The sequence below is a fragment of the Mandrillus leucophaeus genome, unplaced genomic scaffold, assembly GCF_000951045.1.
Source record: "Mandrillus leucophaeus isolate KB7577 unplaced genomic scaffold, Mleu.le_1.0 Scaffold436, whole genome shotgun sequence".
NCBI lineage: Eukaryota > Metazoa > Chordata > Mammalia > Primates > Cercopithecidae > Mandrillus > Mandrillus leucophaeus.
Genome location: NW_012104654.1, coordinates 2,371,095 through 2,391,519, shown reverse-complemented (window position 1 = coordinate 2,391,519; position 20,425 = coordinate 2,371,095). Strand labels below are relative to the sequence as shown.

Genomic DNA, 20,425 nt, shown 5'->3' with positions numbered 1-20,425 from the left:
AAGTAGATCTGCCTTCTTATTCTACCAATTCTGTGATTCTAGAATATTGGATATGCTGTATTTTAAGACCGCCCCACAAGAATAATTCCTCTTCGTTCTTTCTCCAAGGCTGAGCAAGTCAAACGTTAAATATGGGCTAGTAACCAAAGTTAAATATTTACTATAAAATAGGATGTTACTCTCTGATTCACTGTATTTAAGAACCAAAGGTACAAAAGGTTCCAGTAGCTAAATGCTTCACATAGTCCAATACCCTTACCTGTGCCATCTTTCTCCCATAGAAAAGATTTTCCATGACAAGGAGATCTAACTTCTTCTCAGTGTTGTTCTGAGAGTTCTTATAACCAATTCTGTAAACTCCAAGAATTTTGGCCAATGCCGTGGGCCTCTAATCAAGAGAAGGTCAAAATAAATTCTTATCAAAAAGGGTTATTTATAATTTAATACCAATGTAAGGATTATCCATGTAATAACTGAACATAATTTTCTATTAATATGACCAGAGGACTTTGAAAAAAACTCAAACTCTTGAATCTCAGAAGTGAGTATACCAGCAATGCCAATAAAAATACTAGATCCTTAACATTCTCCCAAGGAATAATCCTTCAGTTGATCAAATTCAAAAACTTCATTATGACATGTAATTTCCCCCAAAACTATGCAATAAACCATGATAACTTCAAAAAAAACCCCAAAACTATGTAACTCTTTCATGATTCTAAGATGACAGTTCGGTTGGGGTGGGGGGCACTGGTGGCTGCTCAACGACAAGTGGGCAAACCTGGGCCACTGGCTGCCTCTCTTTCTAGCTAAAGGAAGTATCCCCTTGTTTCTCAATACACGTTTCAGTCTCAGCAAAATTACCAACTACTGAATGTGCACCTAATTTCATCCAGTCTTAATGTCTTAAGTGATTTTTTATATAAACTAATTAAAGGCAACTTGCTCAAGATCATTTGGTTCCTCACTAACAAACGCAGGAAATACAGAGTTTAAGATCTCTGAGTCCTATAATACCTCAATAGCATAACAGAGATCGATTCCTGTCCTGCATATATCTTACCACAGAGAAAACTGCCATTAGGACTGTTAGAGTTTGGATGTTTGCCCCTGCAAATCTCATGTTGAAATGTTATCTGCAATGCTGAAGGTGCGGCCTGCTGAGAGGTATTTGGGTCATGGGAGTGGAACCCTCATGAATGGCTTGGTGTCCTCCTTTTAGTAATAAGTTCTTGCTCTGAGTTCACACAAGATCTGGTTAGTTAAAAGAATGCAGCACTTCCCCCCACCCCCAACCCCACTCTCTTGCTCCATCTCTCACCATGTGACATGCTGGTTCCCCTTGCCCTCCACCATGACTGTAAGCTTCCTGAGGCCCTCACCAGAAACAGACGCTACCAGAATTATGCTTTGTATACACAGCCTGCAGCACCATGAGCCAAAGAAACATCTTTTCTTTACAAATTACCCTGCCTCAGGTATTTCTTTATAGCAACACAAGAACCGACTAACAGAAAGACTCAGGATGTGAAAAAAGCCACCAAACTTTGATTACAGACCACGGTTTTAGATTTCTACCTTTTGTTGAACAGCATTTGTAATATAATTGAAGTAATGTGGTGCAAAGTCGAGGAAAGACTGGACTTCCAGACGAGGCATTTGCTTCAAAATAAATCTATCATCTAAAAGGCAGAAATTTTATGTGTTTACTCAATCATGATATATATTGTAATCTATAATACATCATTCCAAAGATCCTAAATGATTGGGCTGTTTTATGATTTTAAGGGAAATTTTCTAATGTCAGTGAAAATTTTCATCAGAACATAATTCTCAATGAACTGAAGGGCTCCTATGGATTTATGTAGTCAAATACCCTCTACTTTTGTCAATAACACATCTAAGTTCAGTTCTAGAAGATCTACTTTTTAAAACTACCAAACAAAACTTTATAAACACCTCTGTTAAATCTAGTAGGTCATAGTTACGAAAGTTCTTATTAAGCAATATCCTTCCTGCTGCATTTTCTGAGGGAAAGAGATGGAGACTACTGAACCAATCAATAAACAACGAGAAAGGCTCACCTTCAGTTGCATAGAAGGCAGCTCCTGATTTGCCTCCCCGGGCCTGCCAGGGGGATGAGTGGGAGAGGGAACGAATGAAATCTTCCTCACTGCTGTCCAGAATCACTTCACGCATCTTATGAAACTCTCCCGCATAGTAGAGCCGACAGTAAAACTTGGCATTAGCATCGGAAAATTCTATAAACAACAGAAGTTTTTTAAAAAAGCTTTACAACTCAGAAAATATCTTCCTCCTCCGCCCCCTCATCCCCTGCCCTGGCCAAATACAACCATTTAAGTTTCTCCATGATGGCATTTTGCATGTTAGATCCAAATCCCTATTTATCACAATTTTGTTTAAGTGATCTTCAGGGGGAATTTTAGAGCATCTTATGTGCCTCTTTTTATATTTTTTCCAAAAAGAGAGAAAAATGTGAATCTCACACAAAAAAATATGGCTGAGTTCTAATTTTACCCTTATTACCTACCATATTAATATCATTGTACTTTTAGAGCAATGCTTAATAAATATCTTAAAATGTAATGTACATATTATTCTGGATAATACATTTCTGGCACCCATATACACAATTCTAAATCCAGTTGTCAAAATTCTGTGGCTCTAGATTACATAAGTAAATGTTTTAACTATTAGAAATGAAAGCAGGCCGGGCGCGGTGGCTCAAGCCTGTAATCCCAGCACTTTGGGAGGCCGAGACGGGCGGATCATGAGGTCAGGAGATCGAGACCATTCTGGCTAACATGGTGAAACCCCGTCTCTACTAAAAAATGCAAAAAACCAGCCGGGCGAGGTGGCGGGCGCCTGTAGTCCGAGCTACTCGGGAGGCTGAGGCAGGAGAATGGTGTAAACCCGGGAGGCGGAGCTTGCAGTGAGCTGAGATCCGGCCACTGCACTCCAGCCTGGGCGACAGAGCGAGACTCCGTCTCAAAAAAAAAAAAAAAAGAAATGAAAGCATAATTTACAAATAAATTATGCTTTTGATAAAATTTCTTTATACATTAAATGTATATTTTACAAACTATAGATTAAATATACCTCACATCAGCACACAGACTTAATATTCATTTCAAGAACTGGGACATTTATTCAGTATGAAGCTAGAATTCTCAAATAATAGAGTTGGCTCAACTGTAGTCCCTCTCCCCAAACCAATGATATAATATCTCATACTTACGAAGTTCCACATGAGGATTTATGAGTTGTTTCTTTTGTGTATCTCCTCCATCTACGTCATCTAAAAGGTTTAATATCATTAGTAAAGCCAAGGTTTTGAGTAATTATCAGTTCATTTTGTCCTTTCCTTTTTCCTTGATGTAACAAAAAAACTTAGCAAATTAAAAGCAAAAATATCCTACTCAAGTCACTATCAAGCAAGCATAAGATATACAATTAAACTGTCTAAATGATTACAATAAAAATGTTAAGTGTTTTTGGAATTTCAGTTTTTAAATTAGAAAAATAGAGAATTTAGGTTGAATACTTTTTCTTACAACTGAATGATTCCTACAATGGCAATATAGTAACTCAGTTCTTATACCAAGAACTTCCATGGCTTCTTTATTATGACTATTTTCCCCATGTGTGTAGAATAATGTTTCCCCAATCGTTTGCACTGCTTTATCATGTACTAAGCTATATAAAATATGTATAAAATATTATTTTATAAAACATAATTTTAAAACAAAATTATATACCAGTTATATAACTTTATTATTAGCATATAACATATATAATTATACAACATAATTAACATATAATACAATTATATATTAATATACTTAAAATATATTTTTATACATAAAATATACTAGAATCTATGTCAGAGCTATTTTTTTAATATGTTACTGACTTGCATTGCAAGCCTACTACTTTCTGTTTAATTATTAGAGATTTGAAATACATCTTAATATCTAGAAGAACAAATAGTCCCCTAAGTTTCACATTTCAAAATAATTTTTGAAGCATCTAGGCCTTCCAAGGATGCCATTATAAACAGCTACAGCCCAATAGCAAGCAGCCTATAGAATACAAAACAGGTATCTTAATTACTAGTCAAAGTTTATTATAGCAGTTGTTTTTTTTGTCTGTCTGTTTTTTTGAGATAGAGTCTTGCTGTCACCCAGGCTGGAGTGCAATGGCGCAATCTCCGCTCACTGCAACCTACACCTCCTGGGTTCATGTGATTCTCGTGCCTCAGCCTCCCAAGTAGTTGAGATTACAGGCATGCGCCACCAGGGCCGGCTAATTGTTTTATTTTCAGTAGAGATGGGGTTTCTTTATGTTGGCCAGGCTCGTCTCCAACTCCTGGTCTCAAGTGATCCACCCACCTCAGCCTCCCAAAGTGCTGGGATTACCATACTGGGCCCAGCAGTTGCTATTTTTAAAACTACTAATTCATAGACTAACCCAGAGGACACCAAACTATTTCTGTATAGAGACAGAGTAAATATTTCACTCTGAAAAAGTTCCAACTACTCAACTTGCCAATATAAGTGAAAGTAACCAGATGATAAGTAAATGAATGGGTGTTTTCTCAATAAACGTTAATTTACAAAAAGAGGTCATCACAGTCTGCCTATTCCTGATCTAAACCTATACCCAAACACAATGAGGTAGATACACACATGCATACATACACACACACATTTTTTTTTTCCACACTTTATTGCTCAGGCTGGTCTCAAACTCCTGGCTTCAAGTGATCCTGATGTCTCAGCCTCCCAAAGTGATGGGATGATAGACATGGGCTATCTCACCCAGCACTGGACATAATTTTTAAATTTCAAAATGAAGGGCAACATAAATAGCTGCAACTTTACAGGGACTTGAAAAGAAAGAAAACATTTGAGTATATAATATGAGTTACATATTGAGACAGATGTTTTTACATGTGGAATGTCACATCCACCTTGGAAGACATTGTTTTTGCCACTTTACAGGTTATGGAAACGAAAGATTTCTGATTCTACCACACAGTACACGATGGCAGTGAAATCTGAAACTAGTTGGACTCTCCCAGTGCCATGCTTTTTCCACTCTAACACACTGACAAGTGAGAACAGAAGGAATGCCACAGTTTCAGCACTAAGAATTATCTATTTAAGGCTGTAAGAAATATATGCAACTAAAATAAAAAAATCAAAGCCTAGAATAAGCATATTTATTCTTCTTTAACACACCTTGAGGCTCAACGCCTTGATTCTCGGTCCCCTCCTTGCCCGTCTGCCCAACCTGGTAGTAAGCACTATCTGCTCCACGTAAGGTCTCTCTCTTCTGGGAAGAGAGATCGGGGCTTTTCCCTGCTGTCCCTCTGAAGAAGGACAACATTCCAGAAGCCTTTTTGGCTAAAAATAAGAAGTTACATATTAATTTTAGTACAGGTCACTGCAGATGGAAAATAAAAATTTTCAACTCATTTCTTTATTAGCAGTAACCACTATATGAAGTTAATCAATCTGAGTAATGCAGGTACTTTTGTTTGCACATTGTCCCACATGTTGTTACTTATTGTTCCACAGGTTGTTTTTGCATAATCAAGCACCCTTTTTAACACAAACCACTGTTAATAAAAACTTAAAAAAAGATGGAGGGTTAACACTCAGCTAGATGAATATAAAAATATGGGGAATTATCTAGAAAGCCTTTCAAAAATATCTTTCAAAGGCAGTCACAGCTTAAGCAACAGGATTAAATTAGGGCTGAGTTCTTACAGTATTGCAATATAGTTAACTAAACGAACACAAAACAATTTCACAAGCTACAAGAATTCAGTTAAAGGTAATATCTTTGTGTCATTTGTGTTCCTACACTCCAACACAGGAAAAGATAAGATTTCCTTTTTAGCATCTTTCAAAAAAGAAAAAAGGCCATCAAACAGCCAATAATTTACTAAAGCTTGCTCTATACTTTTACTTCTAGTTTTGAGCTTCATTCATCATACTATTAATATGATTCTAATTCTTGCAAATTTACCATTTACAAAATCACAGAAAATGTCAATCATAAATGTGCTTACTTGGGTAACAGACACTAGTATTCCCTCCTTAATATCCACTCCTACCTGGTTCCCTACTAACAGAATGCCAACTTGGGGGAAGAGGGGAGCGGGGTGGGATGTGTGACTATGTGTACAGCACCAGGAAAGGATCATGATTTGTATAACCCAGCTGGGACAATGCTGCTCCCTACTTTCTCTGTCTCTTTCAGTCAGGAGTGGCCATGAGCCCCAGTTCTGACCAATGAGATTAAAGGAAGAGCCTCTGCTTTCCTAATGAAAGAGAACAGCTGCAGTTTGCAACATCCTGGTTTCTGCCTCAAATTCAAACAAAAATGGAACACTTTTAATATGAGGAAAACTTAAAGGAATCATAGAGAAACTATTCCCCTAACGGTGTAACAATGGTGAGCAGCTAAACAAATGCCAGCAACTGCCAACCTCCAGGTTTGGTTATGTTAGAAAAATAAGCTGTCATTTGTTTAAATCCTTACAGTTGAATTTTTTGTTACTTGTAGCTGAATGTATTCCCGACAAAGTCAGAGAAACACAAATTCAAATCCCAGCTTCACCACTGTCTAATCTTAAGCAAGTTACTAAATCTAAATTTTAACTTCCTTTCTGAAAAATAAGGATATGTCAAATAATTCTTACTTGGTTATTAGGGGGATTAAAGGAGGGAATGCAGGAAAATTTATTTTCATAGTGCCAGTAATACTGTAAAACTAAAAAGGAAAAAAAAATGTATCTTGCATCTTAGGTTGTATATTTTAAACTGAAAGCTCTTCTAGGAAGCAGATCCTCCTTTTTGCATAGACCAAAGAGCTTCTAAAAGTTTCCAATCCAATACCTTGAACTTACATTTGAGATAAGAATCAACGAAGAAAAGCAAAACACCTATAAAGAGGACATATAAAAATATCTAAATTTATATTTCAGAGATCAGAAGTAGTAAATCATTGCCAGACGGTACTAGTTTGTTTTCATGTATTTTCTTTTTCAAACCATAATTATAGGTAAATCTAATTATAAATATTCCTCCATGTGTAATCTTACTTGGTTGTGGTTCTGTTTCTGCTGTACGGTTTGTCTGTCCTCCACTCATTTCAGGTAATCTGATAGGGCTGCTACTCTTTGGTCTGCTATCTAAAGTACTAAAATGAGAAAAAAAAAAAACAAGGAAAAATTAGTTTTATACAAGTCAAACAGAAAATAGTAGGTACTCTACACTAATTACGTTGTATACTGATTTACTTCCTACTTAACCCCACCTACAATATCAAAAGTCTGATTCATAATTTACATAAACACAGGCTAAAACACAGAAAAAAAAGTCTGAAATATCTAATATCTACTAGACTGAAAGTGAAATGCTGTAACTATAAAAATATATGGAGGAATAAATTATGTTTCCCAAGTCCATTAACACTATATCAGCACCCATAAATCAAACAATTACAGAAAATATCAATTCCTTTCTCTCACACTAGTTATCGCAATGATAATTCAGATAAAATTTTATCATGTTAGTAGAGTTGGAAACTCTATTTCAGTAAGAATCATAATAATAAGCATGTGACAATTTCTGTCTAAAAGTCTAAAATACTGAACATGCCAAAAGAACTGGTTTGGATTTGGTTTTTGAAGTATTAGGACCTTTACTTATTATAAACAATTCACAGATACTTTAAATTGCCAAGTCAAGCAGTAGCTTACCAATTTTACAATTTTATAAAAATAAAAAATAAATACCAATTTAGTTTTTAAATAAAAACATTTTTTCATTTTTTTCAAAAATGTCATTAAATCTGAATATACATTTAACTGCTATTGCAATTATCATAAAACTGCATTCTAAGGGACTGTTTAGTTCTTTTGCTATATTTGAGCTTTGTTGTCTCAATTATTGGCTGAATGAGTGCCATTATCTGAATCCTAGAAATTTTTATGCTGATAAAATGCTATAATAAAACTGAAGTACAAGCATATAGAAAATGATAACTAAATTAAAATAGTTTCTACTCAATCATGAATCACCTATTTGTTGGAAGCCCTTCTTCAGCACCATTCCACTGAGTCGCTTTAGACAATTCCTCTAAGGCATTTCGGTATTCTTTACAACTTAGGGTAAAAATAGGTTGAAAAATGTTAAACATTAACTTATTCTTTAAAAGCAAATCATATGCTTTACAGTAAGTATTGCATTATAGAAGCACAATCATTATAACTTTCCATAATTAAATAATTTTGGTTAACTAACAAAAGCAATCAAGTAGAAGCTTCATGAGGAAGGTCAATGTCTTCATAGAAGGTAATACAAAATATGACCCACTGACTCATCAACCAGTATCAATATCCTCAACAAAGATTTTAAAAGCCTATTTACTAATATTTACATCAAATGACTTCAGGGACTGAACAGGTAACTTAAAAGTTTGAAGCCTCAGTATTTAGTACAATAGAGAAAAAAATAATATGAGAGTGCTTTTCTACTTAAAGTACTAAACTTTAAGGGGAAAAAAATGTTTAATGTTCTATTAACAAAAAAGAAAAAAACAAAAACAAAAAAACCTGACTCTTAGACTAGCAGTCTGGGAGGCTTGCTTTAGATAAATGTCATGCAACAAGAGAGGCATGTTAGGATGTGTTATTTTTCTAAGACATTGAAAAAATATCTCAACTAGAATCCTTACTTCCTAATGGTATAAAAAATACTTTTGATTTGACTGACTCTCCTACCTTTCTTACCTATTAATATATTATGACTAATAAATAAAGTGAGAAGCTTATACTATGTTCACAGAGGCCAAAGGCAAAGGTTAAAAATGTATCATATGGAATCCTATCAAGGAAAAAATTCCTCATTATCTACATAGTAAACTCTAAACTCCATATAGGCAGAGGCATGTAAATCTATCTTATTTACTCCTGTATATCCAATACCTAGTATATCACATTTTGTAAACATTCAAATATTTGTTGAATAAATGGACTCCTTGTAACCACTATCTAAAAAGAAAAATTAAACATTGTAATGCCTTCCAGTGGGAAAAAATTGCTTTAAACGTCTTAGATTCTACTTAAACTAAGTTCAGCTACCACCAAGATATTCTTAAAATTTAAAAGCTTTGCCCTTTTAGACATACTATATATATTTTTAAGTGGATATATCTTTAAGATACATAACTGTATAAACTAAAAAGTCAGAAATGTCTACGGAGTAAGGCATAAGAACAGCATTACAGTAGTACCTCCTCATCCATAGTTTCACTTTCCATGGTTTCAATTACCCACAGTCAACAGCAGTCCAAAAACATTAAGATATTTAGAAAGAGAGAGAACACATTCACGTAACTTTTGTTATAGTATATTGTCATAAAACTGTTCTATCTTGTTATTGCTGTTGTTCATCTCTTATTGTGGCTTGGCTAATTTATAAATTAAACTTTATCACAGGTAGGTATGTATAGGAAAAAGCATAGTATTTACAGGGTTCGATACTATCTGTAGGTTCAGACATCCATGGGGGTTCTTAGAACATACCCTCCATGGATAAGAGGTGACTGCTGTTTTCTAAGCAGAAAACTTTTACCTCGTATGTAGAAAATGAGTGAATGGTACAAAAAAGATATTCAGACTGTACAAGGCAGGATGTTCCAAGTACTGTGTCAATAAGTAAACTGAGGGAAGGGATACAAGGGAAAACATATTTTAACAGAATGGATAGAGGATTTAAGGCTCTGTAAATAACTTGCCAAGTCAATTTAGTTATTAGGAGCTTACTTAGGAATCATCCTTTACTCCATTATTTGGGTACAAAGAAGATTTTTATGGACAAAAAGAACAAGCTGCCAGGCACGGTGGCTCACATCTGTAATTCTGACAATTTGGGAGGCCGAGGCAGGTGGATCACCTGAGGTCAGGAGTTCAAGACCCGCCTGACCAATATGGTAAAACCCCTTCTCTACTAAAAATACAAAAATTAGCCAGGCATGGTGGTATGTGCCTGTAGTCCCAGCTACTCAAGAGGCTGAGGCAGGAGAATTGCCTGAATCCAGGAGGCACAGGTTGCAGTGAGCCGAGATTGCACCACTGCACTCCAGCCTGGGCAACAGAGTGACACTCTGTCTGGGAAAAAAAAAAAAAAAAAAAAAAAAAAACAAGCTACCATGACTAAAGAGCATACATTTTTACTTATATTTAATCATTCTGCTTTATATGAAAGATTCCAAAAATAAGGGATTAATAGACATACATAAAATACATAGATATCATCATAAGTCAAAGTCCCATACCTGAGAGCAAAAGCAATGATGGAGCTGGGTTCCTTCTCGCAGACTGCAATGGGCACTCGTTCATGTTCGTACATTAAATAGTGTTTATCTGGATCACTATGAAAATTTTTAAAATACATAAGTTAACTAAGTACTGTAGAGTTAAGAATATAATTAAGAAAGCCAAAATGTATGCATATATGATAACTTGAATCATTAAGAAAGAAAAAGATATCACGAGAAAGTTTTTGAAGGCAATTAGAAAATTATCAGAATTAATCAGGTTTCAAATCAGAGGGTTCTGCAATAGTCACTCCAAACAAACCTTTCCATACTGCCAAGACCCTGGCCATATTAACCTCAAAAAAAAATCTACAATCAACAGCAGAGGTCTAAGATATTTTGTTCCATTATAAGCTAGAGAGAAAAAGTCTTCCAGAAATTGTGGAGAAGACATACTACTAGTTCAATAATAAACAATGCAACACAGCCACTCTACCATTATCATACAAAAAACCCAGTGTAGCTCCATTTCCACTTAAATTTTGCTCCCCTGACTCCGACCCTAACTCACCTAGGCACTGTTAGGCACAGTCAATTTTTATTTAGGTGCTATTTACTGAACACCGAACATGCCAAGGATACAATATGAAGAAAAACTATTTTTAAGGATCTTACATGTGTGAGATGTTAACAATATAATGGTGAAAAAAAAATTGGCACCATAGAGTTTATAGTGTAGTGGGGGCAAAGAAACACACAATTCTATAAACAAATAAATATAATCTCTGTGGTAAGTGCTATGAGGGAATTGCTATAGAATGAATGTTTATCCCCCCAGCCCCCACAAAATTCCTATGTTAAAATCCTAACCCCCAATGTTATGGTATAAGGAGGTAGGGCCTTTAGGAGGTAATTTAGGTCATAAGGGTGGAGTGTTCATGAATGGGATTAGTGTCCTCATAAAAAAGATTGGAAACAGCTCTCTCAGCCTCCTTCCACCACATGAGAACACAAAGAGACAATAGCAATCTACAACCCAAAAGAGGACCCTTGCCAAAACCCAACCATGCTGGCACCCTCATCTCAGACTTCTAGCCTCCAGGACTATAAGAAATAAATTTCTGTTGTCTATAAGCAACTCAGTCTATGGTAATTCATCATAGCAGCATGAACGGACCAAGATAGGAATCATAAGAGCATATAATAGAAACCTACTATGACTGGAGCAGGAGGTAAGGGGAGGGTCTATTACATTCTTCTGAGAAAGAATAGGACTGAATGATTAAAAAAGAATGTGTTTCACAAAAAGCAGTTTAGAGAGAAGAGAAACAAATAAAAAGAAAAAAACTATATTAAAAAAAATTAAAAAGGGCCGGGTCCAGTAGCTCAGTACTTTGGGAGACTGAGGTGAGCAGATCACCTGAGGTCAGGAGTTCAAGAGCAGCCTGGCCAAGATGGTGAAACCTCCTCTCTACTAAAAAACATGAAAATTAGCCAGGTATGGTGGTGCACACCCCCAGCTACCTGGGAAGCTGAGGCAGGAGAATCACTTAAATCTAGGAGGCAGAGGTTGCAATGAGCTAAGATTACACCACTACATTCCAGCCTGGGTGACAGAGTGAGACTCTGATTCAAAAATAAAATTTAAAAAATAAAAATAAATGTGAGAGCATGAACAAAGACCATAACATAACAGGGATCCCAGCCCAATCAAGAAACTCATATATTCAGGTCTAAAGTAGAGAAAAAAGGGAACTTTTATATTTTACTATCATATAACATATCACATACTGTACTGTGAGTCCTAACTGTATCTTCCCAAAGATTATGAGCTCCTAAGAGTGATGACTGTTCCTTACAAATCTTATTCTACATCATAGGGCACTAAAATAGGCACTAAATAAAAGTTTAAATACTGACTGAATAAATACATCAGTCAGTTAATAAAAAAGCAGAAGTCCTTATTAACAAAAATGTCCACTTTTTGGATACACTTGCTCCATAACAAGGGCAGCATTTGAGAGCCACATCGGTCAACCAGTGGAAGAAAAATAAACTTTCACAGGCAGTCAAATTTGAGGGAGCCCCATACAAAAAAGATGACATGAAAACTTGGACAAGTCACTATAGTTCATCATCAGTGCTAGGACAATGCCATGTCCCCGCAAACCATTAGACGAGTAATACCAACCGCATATATTACCAGCAATATGTTTTTATAATTATTACATCAGTAGATACAGCCATGTATCTTTGAAAAAAGCTATACAAACAAGTGTTTCCGGAACAAGTAATTCAAACATTTATAAGTAACATCGGCCAGTGCTTTCTTTATCCATTCATTCACTGTTTTATAATGATTATGTGTTCTACAAACTACATTGTATCAAAAGACATCTCTTTTACTATGATGAAATAAAATTGGGATTGAAAAATCATGCATCAGATAAATATATTAAAATACGCAGCAAGTAATTAAGGAAAAATAATCCCCCTGCTAAGAGCCACTGGTTTTAATAATACTTACAAAGGAAATGGAATAGGATTATAGCTATTTCCTGGAAGCAAATTTGCAAAGATGGCTTTCATGGTTGACTTTTCCTTCACTTGGCTGTCTGTGGATCCCAGCAAATGCCCATCAAACACATCTAAAATGAAAAATAGTCTACTTATATATTAATATTCAGGGAGAATAAAAAATATAAGCTGCTGACTTTGGTTCTTTTCCTTTCTGGAATATGGACATATGTATACTATACCAATAACAGTTTAAAATTTCTGATCAAGGGAAAAGACCACTATGGGATAAAACAGGTAACAACAGTGACGCATACACAGCATTGACTCCAAGGGACACCTGTTTTTTTAAACATCTCTGAAGCACTGTGGCTATTATACCTGAGTTAAATAGCAATTTTAAAGTTAATTTCAAAGTTTATACTATAATTTAGTAGTCACCACCTAAACAGAAAGCAAGGCATGAATCTGTTATCATGAAACAAATATCTGTCCTTAGAGAAATGGTTGTAATTCTCTTATTTTCGTACAAAGCAGTAATCATGTGCCTTATGAAACCTAAGAAAGGAAGATCCCCAGAAGGTAGATGAGGATAAGTGACATTTTGATACTAAGATATTTACATGTCAATTAATGTAACTAAATGAAGTAACAATATGATAATAAGCTAAATGTAAAAAACACTTTCGGTAAGTGTAAACAAAAATTCTAAGGGATAAGAGTCTTACGTCAAAGAATCAGCAGTTTTTCCTTCTTGGTGACACATGTAAATCAATGATACATCTTTCAGTCTTAGATTCAGTGAAATATGGTAAAAGTGACTTATCCTCTACCTTCAGAACTGCTGGCTGTATCTAGCTCAGGGGGCCCTCCTACTGACTGCTCAGACATGACTTCAGGTGGCGTAGGCAACTGGAGATGAGTAGAACTGGTGGAGCTCTGGCTGGACAAAGTTGTTAAGAAGCGATCCTCTAAAGAAAAACACAATCTTAAATGAGTCATTTACATACATACTAAGTCCATGTCTACCTAATATTTTTTAAATGCTCATTCATATTCCTACTTCCTAAAAGGCAAAATTTTCACTTTTTAAAAATCATCTAGCTACAAAAGTCATGTAGCTCATGTCATAGAAATGGACACAAAAATCCGGAAAAATTATGTATGACTTGACTACAATCAAATCCTGGTAGCAGTACTGCAACTGTCAACCAAGACTGACTCCTATCCAATACACTATCCATTATACCACAATGCCTACCTAAATACTAGTTTTTTAGTTTAATAGAGAATGAAATTAGGACACTGTGAGAAAGGCTGCACGCTTATTCTGGGAGAGAAAAAACAATTATAACAGAAAAATGCCAAGAATTAAAAGTTGAGCTCCTGGTTCTACAGTCCATGTAAGTGTCCCCACAAAGTTTCTATGATGACACCAAATTATGCAATGAAATATTGTGAAAGACATCTTAAGTCTAGACAATATTTTAGTGACATTAAAACTGTAAATTAAACTTTACAAGATTTTTGCAATGAAACCTGAGGACTGACTTTGTAATAAGCAAAACAAATTCAATTTACTTTTTTCTGTTTTTTCTTCCCCTAATAGCAGCCTTCTTTATATTTCATGTATTTCTATAACCTGATTTATCTTATTGCAATAAACTGTATGATAATCTGATAGGATTACAAGTGCTCTACAGGAAGGAAAGAAAGTCTATGAACGACAGATTCAGAAAAACTGCTCAAACAGTTTAAAACAACTTATACAATAAGAAATTTCTTTAAATCCAATGGCAAGTGATCACCAGACTCAGGACCAACCTTTTTCTCCATTCTGAAGTCCTGGAGAAATATTCCGTGGAGAGGCATCCATCGCACTTACCTGTAGAGAAGTAAATACTTTATTCTTATGGAAAACATGAAAATCCCATTCAAAAAAATTTTTAATCAGTGAATCTTAAACTTTCTGGTCTCAGGACCCATTTACACCCTTAAAAATTACTAAAAACCCCCTTAATATTTTTAATTAGCTTTTGTTTACCTTAAAAATTTTTACCTTATTAGAAATTAAAACAGAGAAAGTTATTAAATCTGCATTAACTTATTTATAAATAAACTCATTAATATAAGTAACCTATTTAAACATGTAACATACTGTACATACTATCTACCCTTTAGTCACATAGTAGCTGTCCTGGTTATCAGATCAACCATCATAGTATGGCAGTGCTTATTTTCAAGTAACCCTTATTTTAATGGTCCCAAAGCGCAAAAGCAGTGATGCTGGCATACTATTATAATTGTTCTCTTTTATTATTACTATTGTTAATCTCTTACTGTGCCTAATTTATAAATTAAACTTTACCATAGGTACACATACATAGGAAAAAAACAGTACATACATGGTTTAGTACTATCTGCTATTTCATGTTTCCACTGAGGTGTCTTAGAACATACCCTCCTTGGATAACGGGGGACCATCCACTGTAAATATTAAGGGCAGTGCTACAGAATTTCAAATCAACTTTCAATCTTTCAAAAAAGATGATCATCTGTTCAATAATTTTGTATTTTCAATTCTGTATCTATCTACATGCTTACACTATTAGCTTTGCAGTTTCTTCAGTGAGCAAATGGAAAGGCCACCAGAAGTCTGTGCTAGTCATTAACAGCTCCACACTAGTTGGCAAATACCAACACACAGATCTTCAGTAGCCTTAATTCTTACTCTCACCTAAACTTCCTTTTTGTCTCACAAACATCTGTGTGTTTCTACACAGTTGTTTATGAGACAAAAAGGAAGAATTCACTATATATTACTAAATAACAAAAATATCTTAAGTACCTGGATCCATCATTCCATGAAAATATTCTACAAATACTACACACTGTACAAAAAGAAAATACTCCCTCAAAGCCCTCATGATATCAGAACATGAAGCCCTTATAATAAGCTGACATTAATTCATGTGAAACGTGGTGTCATAGGCAGAATTCTAATATGGCCCCAAGATTCCCAGCCCTTGGTGTATACACATCTCTTCTCCATTAATCACATACACATTCCCTGACTTATGATGGTCTGACTTAAGATTTTCCAACTTTACAATGTCACAAAACCACTATGCATCCAGTATGCTCCTCAACTTATGATGGGGTTACATCCACATAAACTCATCATAAATTGAAAATATTTAAGCCAAAAACATACTTTTGGATGTTTTCAACTTATGATGAGTTTATCAGAACATCAACCTCTCAGAAGTTGAGGAGCATCTGGACTAATTTAGGTACTTCTGTAATTTTGCAGATGTAATTAAGGCCCCAAATCAGATGACCTCAAAATAGGAAAATTATCCAGATGGATCTGATATAACCACATGAGTCCTTAAATCTGTGTCTATAGATCAAAGACAGAGAAAGTAAGTGATTCGAAGCAAAAGAAAGGTTTGACACATTGCTGTAGGTTTTGAAGACGGAGAGTACTGAATGGCAAGAAATGCAGGCAGCCTCTAGGGGTTAAGAATGGTGTCCGGTGGACAGCCAGCAAGAAAACGAGGACATCAATCCTACAACTAATAGAAACTGAATTCTGCCAACAACCTGAATGAGTAGGAGACCCTGAGTCTCAGATAAGACAGAAGCCCCAGCCAAAACCTTGAGTTCAGCTGTGTCAGATTCTGAGCAGAGAACCTAGTCATGCTTGCCAGTCTTCTGACCCACAGAAACCATGAAATAAATTTGTGGTTTTGGCCAATGTTTTGGATAATCTATCACCGAGCAAGAGAAAACTAACACAGTTGAAAAAGAACTGACACAGTTCAAATACCTTAAGAAAAACCTCTTATTTAAGCACAGAGATTTTAAAAACACCCAAAACTGCAGAGTATAAAATAAATGAGGACCCTATTATATACTTAGAGTATCCACGACTTTCCTTTGTAGCACTTGCTGTCACCATGATGCCACCCCCGGTGATGCCAGCAAACTGTAGCTTTTAAAAACATTTCAAATAAATAAATTATAACCGATCATTTTATTTCAGGTTATAACATAAAAGTAATCCAGGTCACAGCTCCTTGAAACCTCACAAATTCAAAATGGAAAACCCTGCTGGATGTCATTACTAAAGTATGTATTAAACTATCCCTGCTAAGTATTATAAATGGAACTAACTATATTTTATCCATTAAGGACCAAAGACAAGATTACACTTCACACCTTGCTTTCTTCCCCTTGTCTCAGTCTTCCAGGACTTGGAGGAACTGAAGGTCTCTTTCTACCCTTTTCCTGTTGGAAAAGGTCCTGCAACCTGTGGCCAAAAGCAAAACAAAACAAAAAAATATATATATATATGGTTTGTTTCTGCACCTTGAGTGCTGTTTATAAATTTTCTCTTTACAACTTTGAAATCACAAAGTTTTCCTGTTTGAATTAACCATAGTCTTTAAAGTTATATATAAATAAGAGTAAGTTTTTGTCATATCTAATTGATCAGGGGCATTTGTTATCGACCATTCCTATCGACTATAGTTGTAAAAAAAAAGAATAGCAAATTATTATAAAGAAAAATACTTCTAAAAAATAAATATTGAAATAAAGGCATAAGATAAATATATCAATATATTTGAAATTGCTGGCTAAAAACCAACAGTGACTCATGGCATACTACTTCAGTTAAAAACAATTCAACAGCACACACATCTGAACAACACTGTTTCAAATTATATTAGAAACAGTATCAAAGGCTCTTTTCCTCTTTGGTTTTTACATCTTCACAAACTACCTAAAATATAGCACATACATTTTAAAATATAAAGAGGAAAGGAGGGTGATGGAAAACAAAAGCTTCTTTAACTTGAGCACAAAATGAAACATCCATAATTAAAGATTTGTAAGTTGTAAGGTATCACATTAGAACAAATGTAGCAATAATATTAAAGAAAACCAGACTGCAAAATCACACCTGTTATTCCAAGCTTGCAGCACTTCACAGAGACTTTGTTTCTTGGCAATGAGTGACTCAAAGACCGACTGTAGTTGCTGAGGGGTATCTAGAGAGGAAGACATGAGCCTTGCTTGCATCTTCTCAATCCAGTTCTTGAACTCGCCTTCTTCCATCTACAAGGAACAGAAACAATTTCCGGAGACAGAGACCTATACAGACATACCCCAAAATAAACTTCTATTAAGTTAATAAGTAACTTTTGAATTTTCTACCAAAGAAATAAATTACCTCTTTCTGTGCAAAGATATCTTCCATTTTTTCCTCTCTTGTTTTACTAAATGTATCAGTTTTCAAAGATGCAAGTCTTTCATCAATGGCAAGATATACCTGTGAAACTCTAAAAATAGAGAGAACATTGAACACTTTAAAAAGAGTGAATCAAATTTTCTATTTCACATAAATAGAAAAAAAAGTTGTGCAAAACATAATTAAAATAATGTTTTACCTAATTAAGAATTACATACAGTTTTGCAGAGCAAATAAGACCTAAAAGGATGTACTTCAAAATTTTAAGTTGTTATGTCTAAAAGAGTTTGGCTTCTTTTTTATTATTTTTCCATAAAGTCTACAATTTTCTTTTTGTACACCACGCATGCATAGCATACAATTAGAAAAGCTATTTACATTTTCAAAGAAAGTAAAATGAACAAACCTGATACTTTAAAATAGCTGTAAATAAACAAAAAAAAAGATGATAAAAGAAACTGAACTTACTTTTGAAAGAAGTCCTTCAGATCCTGAAGAAGGGACACTTTTAATGGGGCCTGACGCTTAATGAATATTTTGGGAAGTGGAACACATACTTCAAGAAGCCGAATGGGAGAATAACTGACAGAAAAAAATACAAGGACCAATAGAAAATGAAAAATAGTTTAATATCTTGAATAGAGCTGTATCATGATGTTCAACTAAATCCTATGAGGCATAAGAGAAAAAGTTTCTATAAAATGGCATTTTAAAACGATCACAAAGATATTAAAGATAATTTTGAGCTCTTACAATAAATATCCTCCCCAATTCTGGAGGGATTTTGTTTTATCTTTCATTACACTGTAGTACCATCATTTACCCCTTGAAGTTATCTTTATCTGCTGTAAAACCAAAAATGATGGCTATAAACCATCCCTATTAATAAGGAAACTAAAATACCTACATCTAATTGTAGGCATTCAGTACCTCTCCAGCTCCTGAAGATTCTTCATGAGTCTTTTGTTTCCTTTCCACCTGAGGGTTTATATTGACCAACAAATGCTACAACCCCACTCCCTGGCAAGGCCCAACATGCACGGTTAAAAGCTCTTGCTTAAAAAAGGAAATAAGCTCTAATTAGCAAATATCTCCTGAGGGTCTATTATGTGCCAGACATTGTTTTAGGTGCTGAGGATATAACATTAACAATTCCTGTTCTCCTAATTCAGGAAAAACAAGATTCAGGTAACAAATAAAACAAATTCAAGTAACAAAACATATCAGAGGTTCAGTATATGGAGAAAAATATAGCAAGAAAGAGAAGCAGAGTGCTAGGATGGGAGAGTGTCAGGGCAGGTGAAATGTGAGCAAAGACTTGTAAGAGGCAAGGAAGCAACAAGCAGGTATCTGGGAATGAGCAATTCCAAGAGGGAGAACAAGCACAAGGCTCCCAGGCAGGAACCTACTTGACATACCTGAGGCCCAGTCAGGAGGCCAGTGGGGCGGCAGCAGGATGAGTGAAGAGAAAGTAGTAGGAGATAAGAGCAGAGAGGTCCTAGGCAGCCAGAGCAGGTAGATTGAAGGCCAGTAAATGGACTTTGGCTTTTACTCCAGGTGAAACAGACACCCTTTGGAGTGTCTAGAGCAGAGGAGTGGCCTTACCTGACTGCCCCTTAAAAGAACCACTCTGACTGCTGTGTTCAGAAGAGGCTAAAGGGACAAGGCCAAAGGGAGATTGGCTAAGGCCAGGTGAAAGATAACAGAGGCTCAGCCCAAAGTGGTAGTGGTAGAGGTGGTAAAAAGTGCTCAGACTCTGGATATATTTTGAAGGTAGAACCTGAAGGCTTTCTCAAATTATTTAATACCACAATGGCAACTATCAATTCTTTGAACACACACTTTTGGTTCTAGAAATATGTGATTATCTTTCTGATGGTTAATGTCTTGGCAAACATTCTGACAGACTTTCAGATGCCATCAGATGCCAAAACAATGGTTAAGAGTTAAGCCAGGGCCGGACATGGTGACTCACACTTCTAATTCCCACAGTTCCAAAGGCCGAGGCAAGATCATCACCTGAGCACAATTCAAGACCCGCCTAGGTAACAATGAGATCCTGTCTCATAATTTTCTAAAATTTTTATATTAAAAAATTTTTTTAAAAAAGAGTGAGGCTGGTAGTAGATCGACTAGGGTTCAAATCATGACTCCATCACCTGAAAGCTCTGTAAGTGTTCAGATCGTAAGCTCTGTAAGTGAGGATAATAACTATTTCGTAGGGTAAAAAGTAAATAAAATAATACTGAAAGTTCTTAATACAGTCTGGTCCTCTGCATTTATAAGTGTAGAAAT

The 20,425-nt window shown here is 35.3% G+C and overlaps 1 protein-coding gene across 1 annotated transcript in view; it reads right to left on the bottom strand.

Annotated features, from left to right (window-relative positions):
* Positions 1–20,425, bottom strand: part of PIKFYVE (phosphoinositide kinase, FYVE finger containing) — a 105,067-nt gene that overhangs the window by 7,027 nt on the left and 77,615 nt on the right. The window contains exons 23-37 of the mRNA XM_011993923.1: positions 18,599–18,721; positions 18,113–18,221; positions 17,843–17,997; positions 17,098–17,188; positions 14,698–14,758; positions 13,707–13,844; positions 12,884–13,004; positions 10,375–10,470; positions 8,117–8,200; positions 7,136–7,233; positions 5,265–5,429; positions 3,260–3,319; positions 2,085–2,261; positions 1,579–1,682; positions 260–388 (exon numbers count right to left, since the gene is read on the bottom strand). Coding sequence (XP_011849313.1) covers positions 260–388; positions 1,579–1,682; positions 2,085–2,261; positions 3,260–3,319; positions 5,265–5,429; positions 7,136–7,233; positions 8,117–8,200; positions 10,375–10,470; positions 12,884–13,004; positions 13,707–13,844; positions 14,698–14,758; positions 17,098–17,188; positions 17,843–17,997; positions 18,113–18,221; positions 18,599–18,721 — 1,711 coding nt within the window. The remainder of the gene's footprint in view (positions 1–259; positions 389–1,578; positions 1,683–2,084; positions 2,262–3,259; positions 3,320–5,264; positions 5,430–7,135; positions 7,234–8,116; positions 8,201–10,374; positions 10,471–12,883; positions 13,005–13,706; positions 13,845–14,697; positions 14,759–17,097; positions 17,189–17,842; positions 17,998–18,112; positions 18,222–18,598; positions 18,722–20,425) is intronic.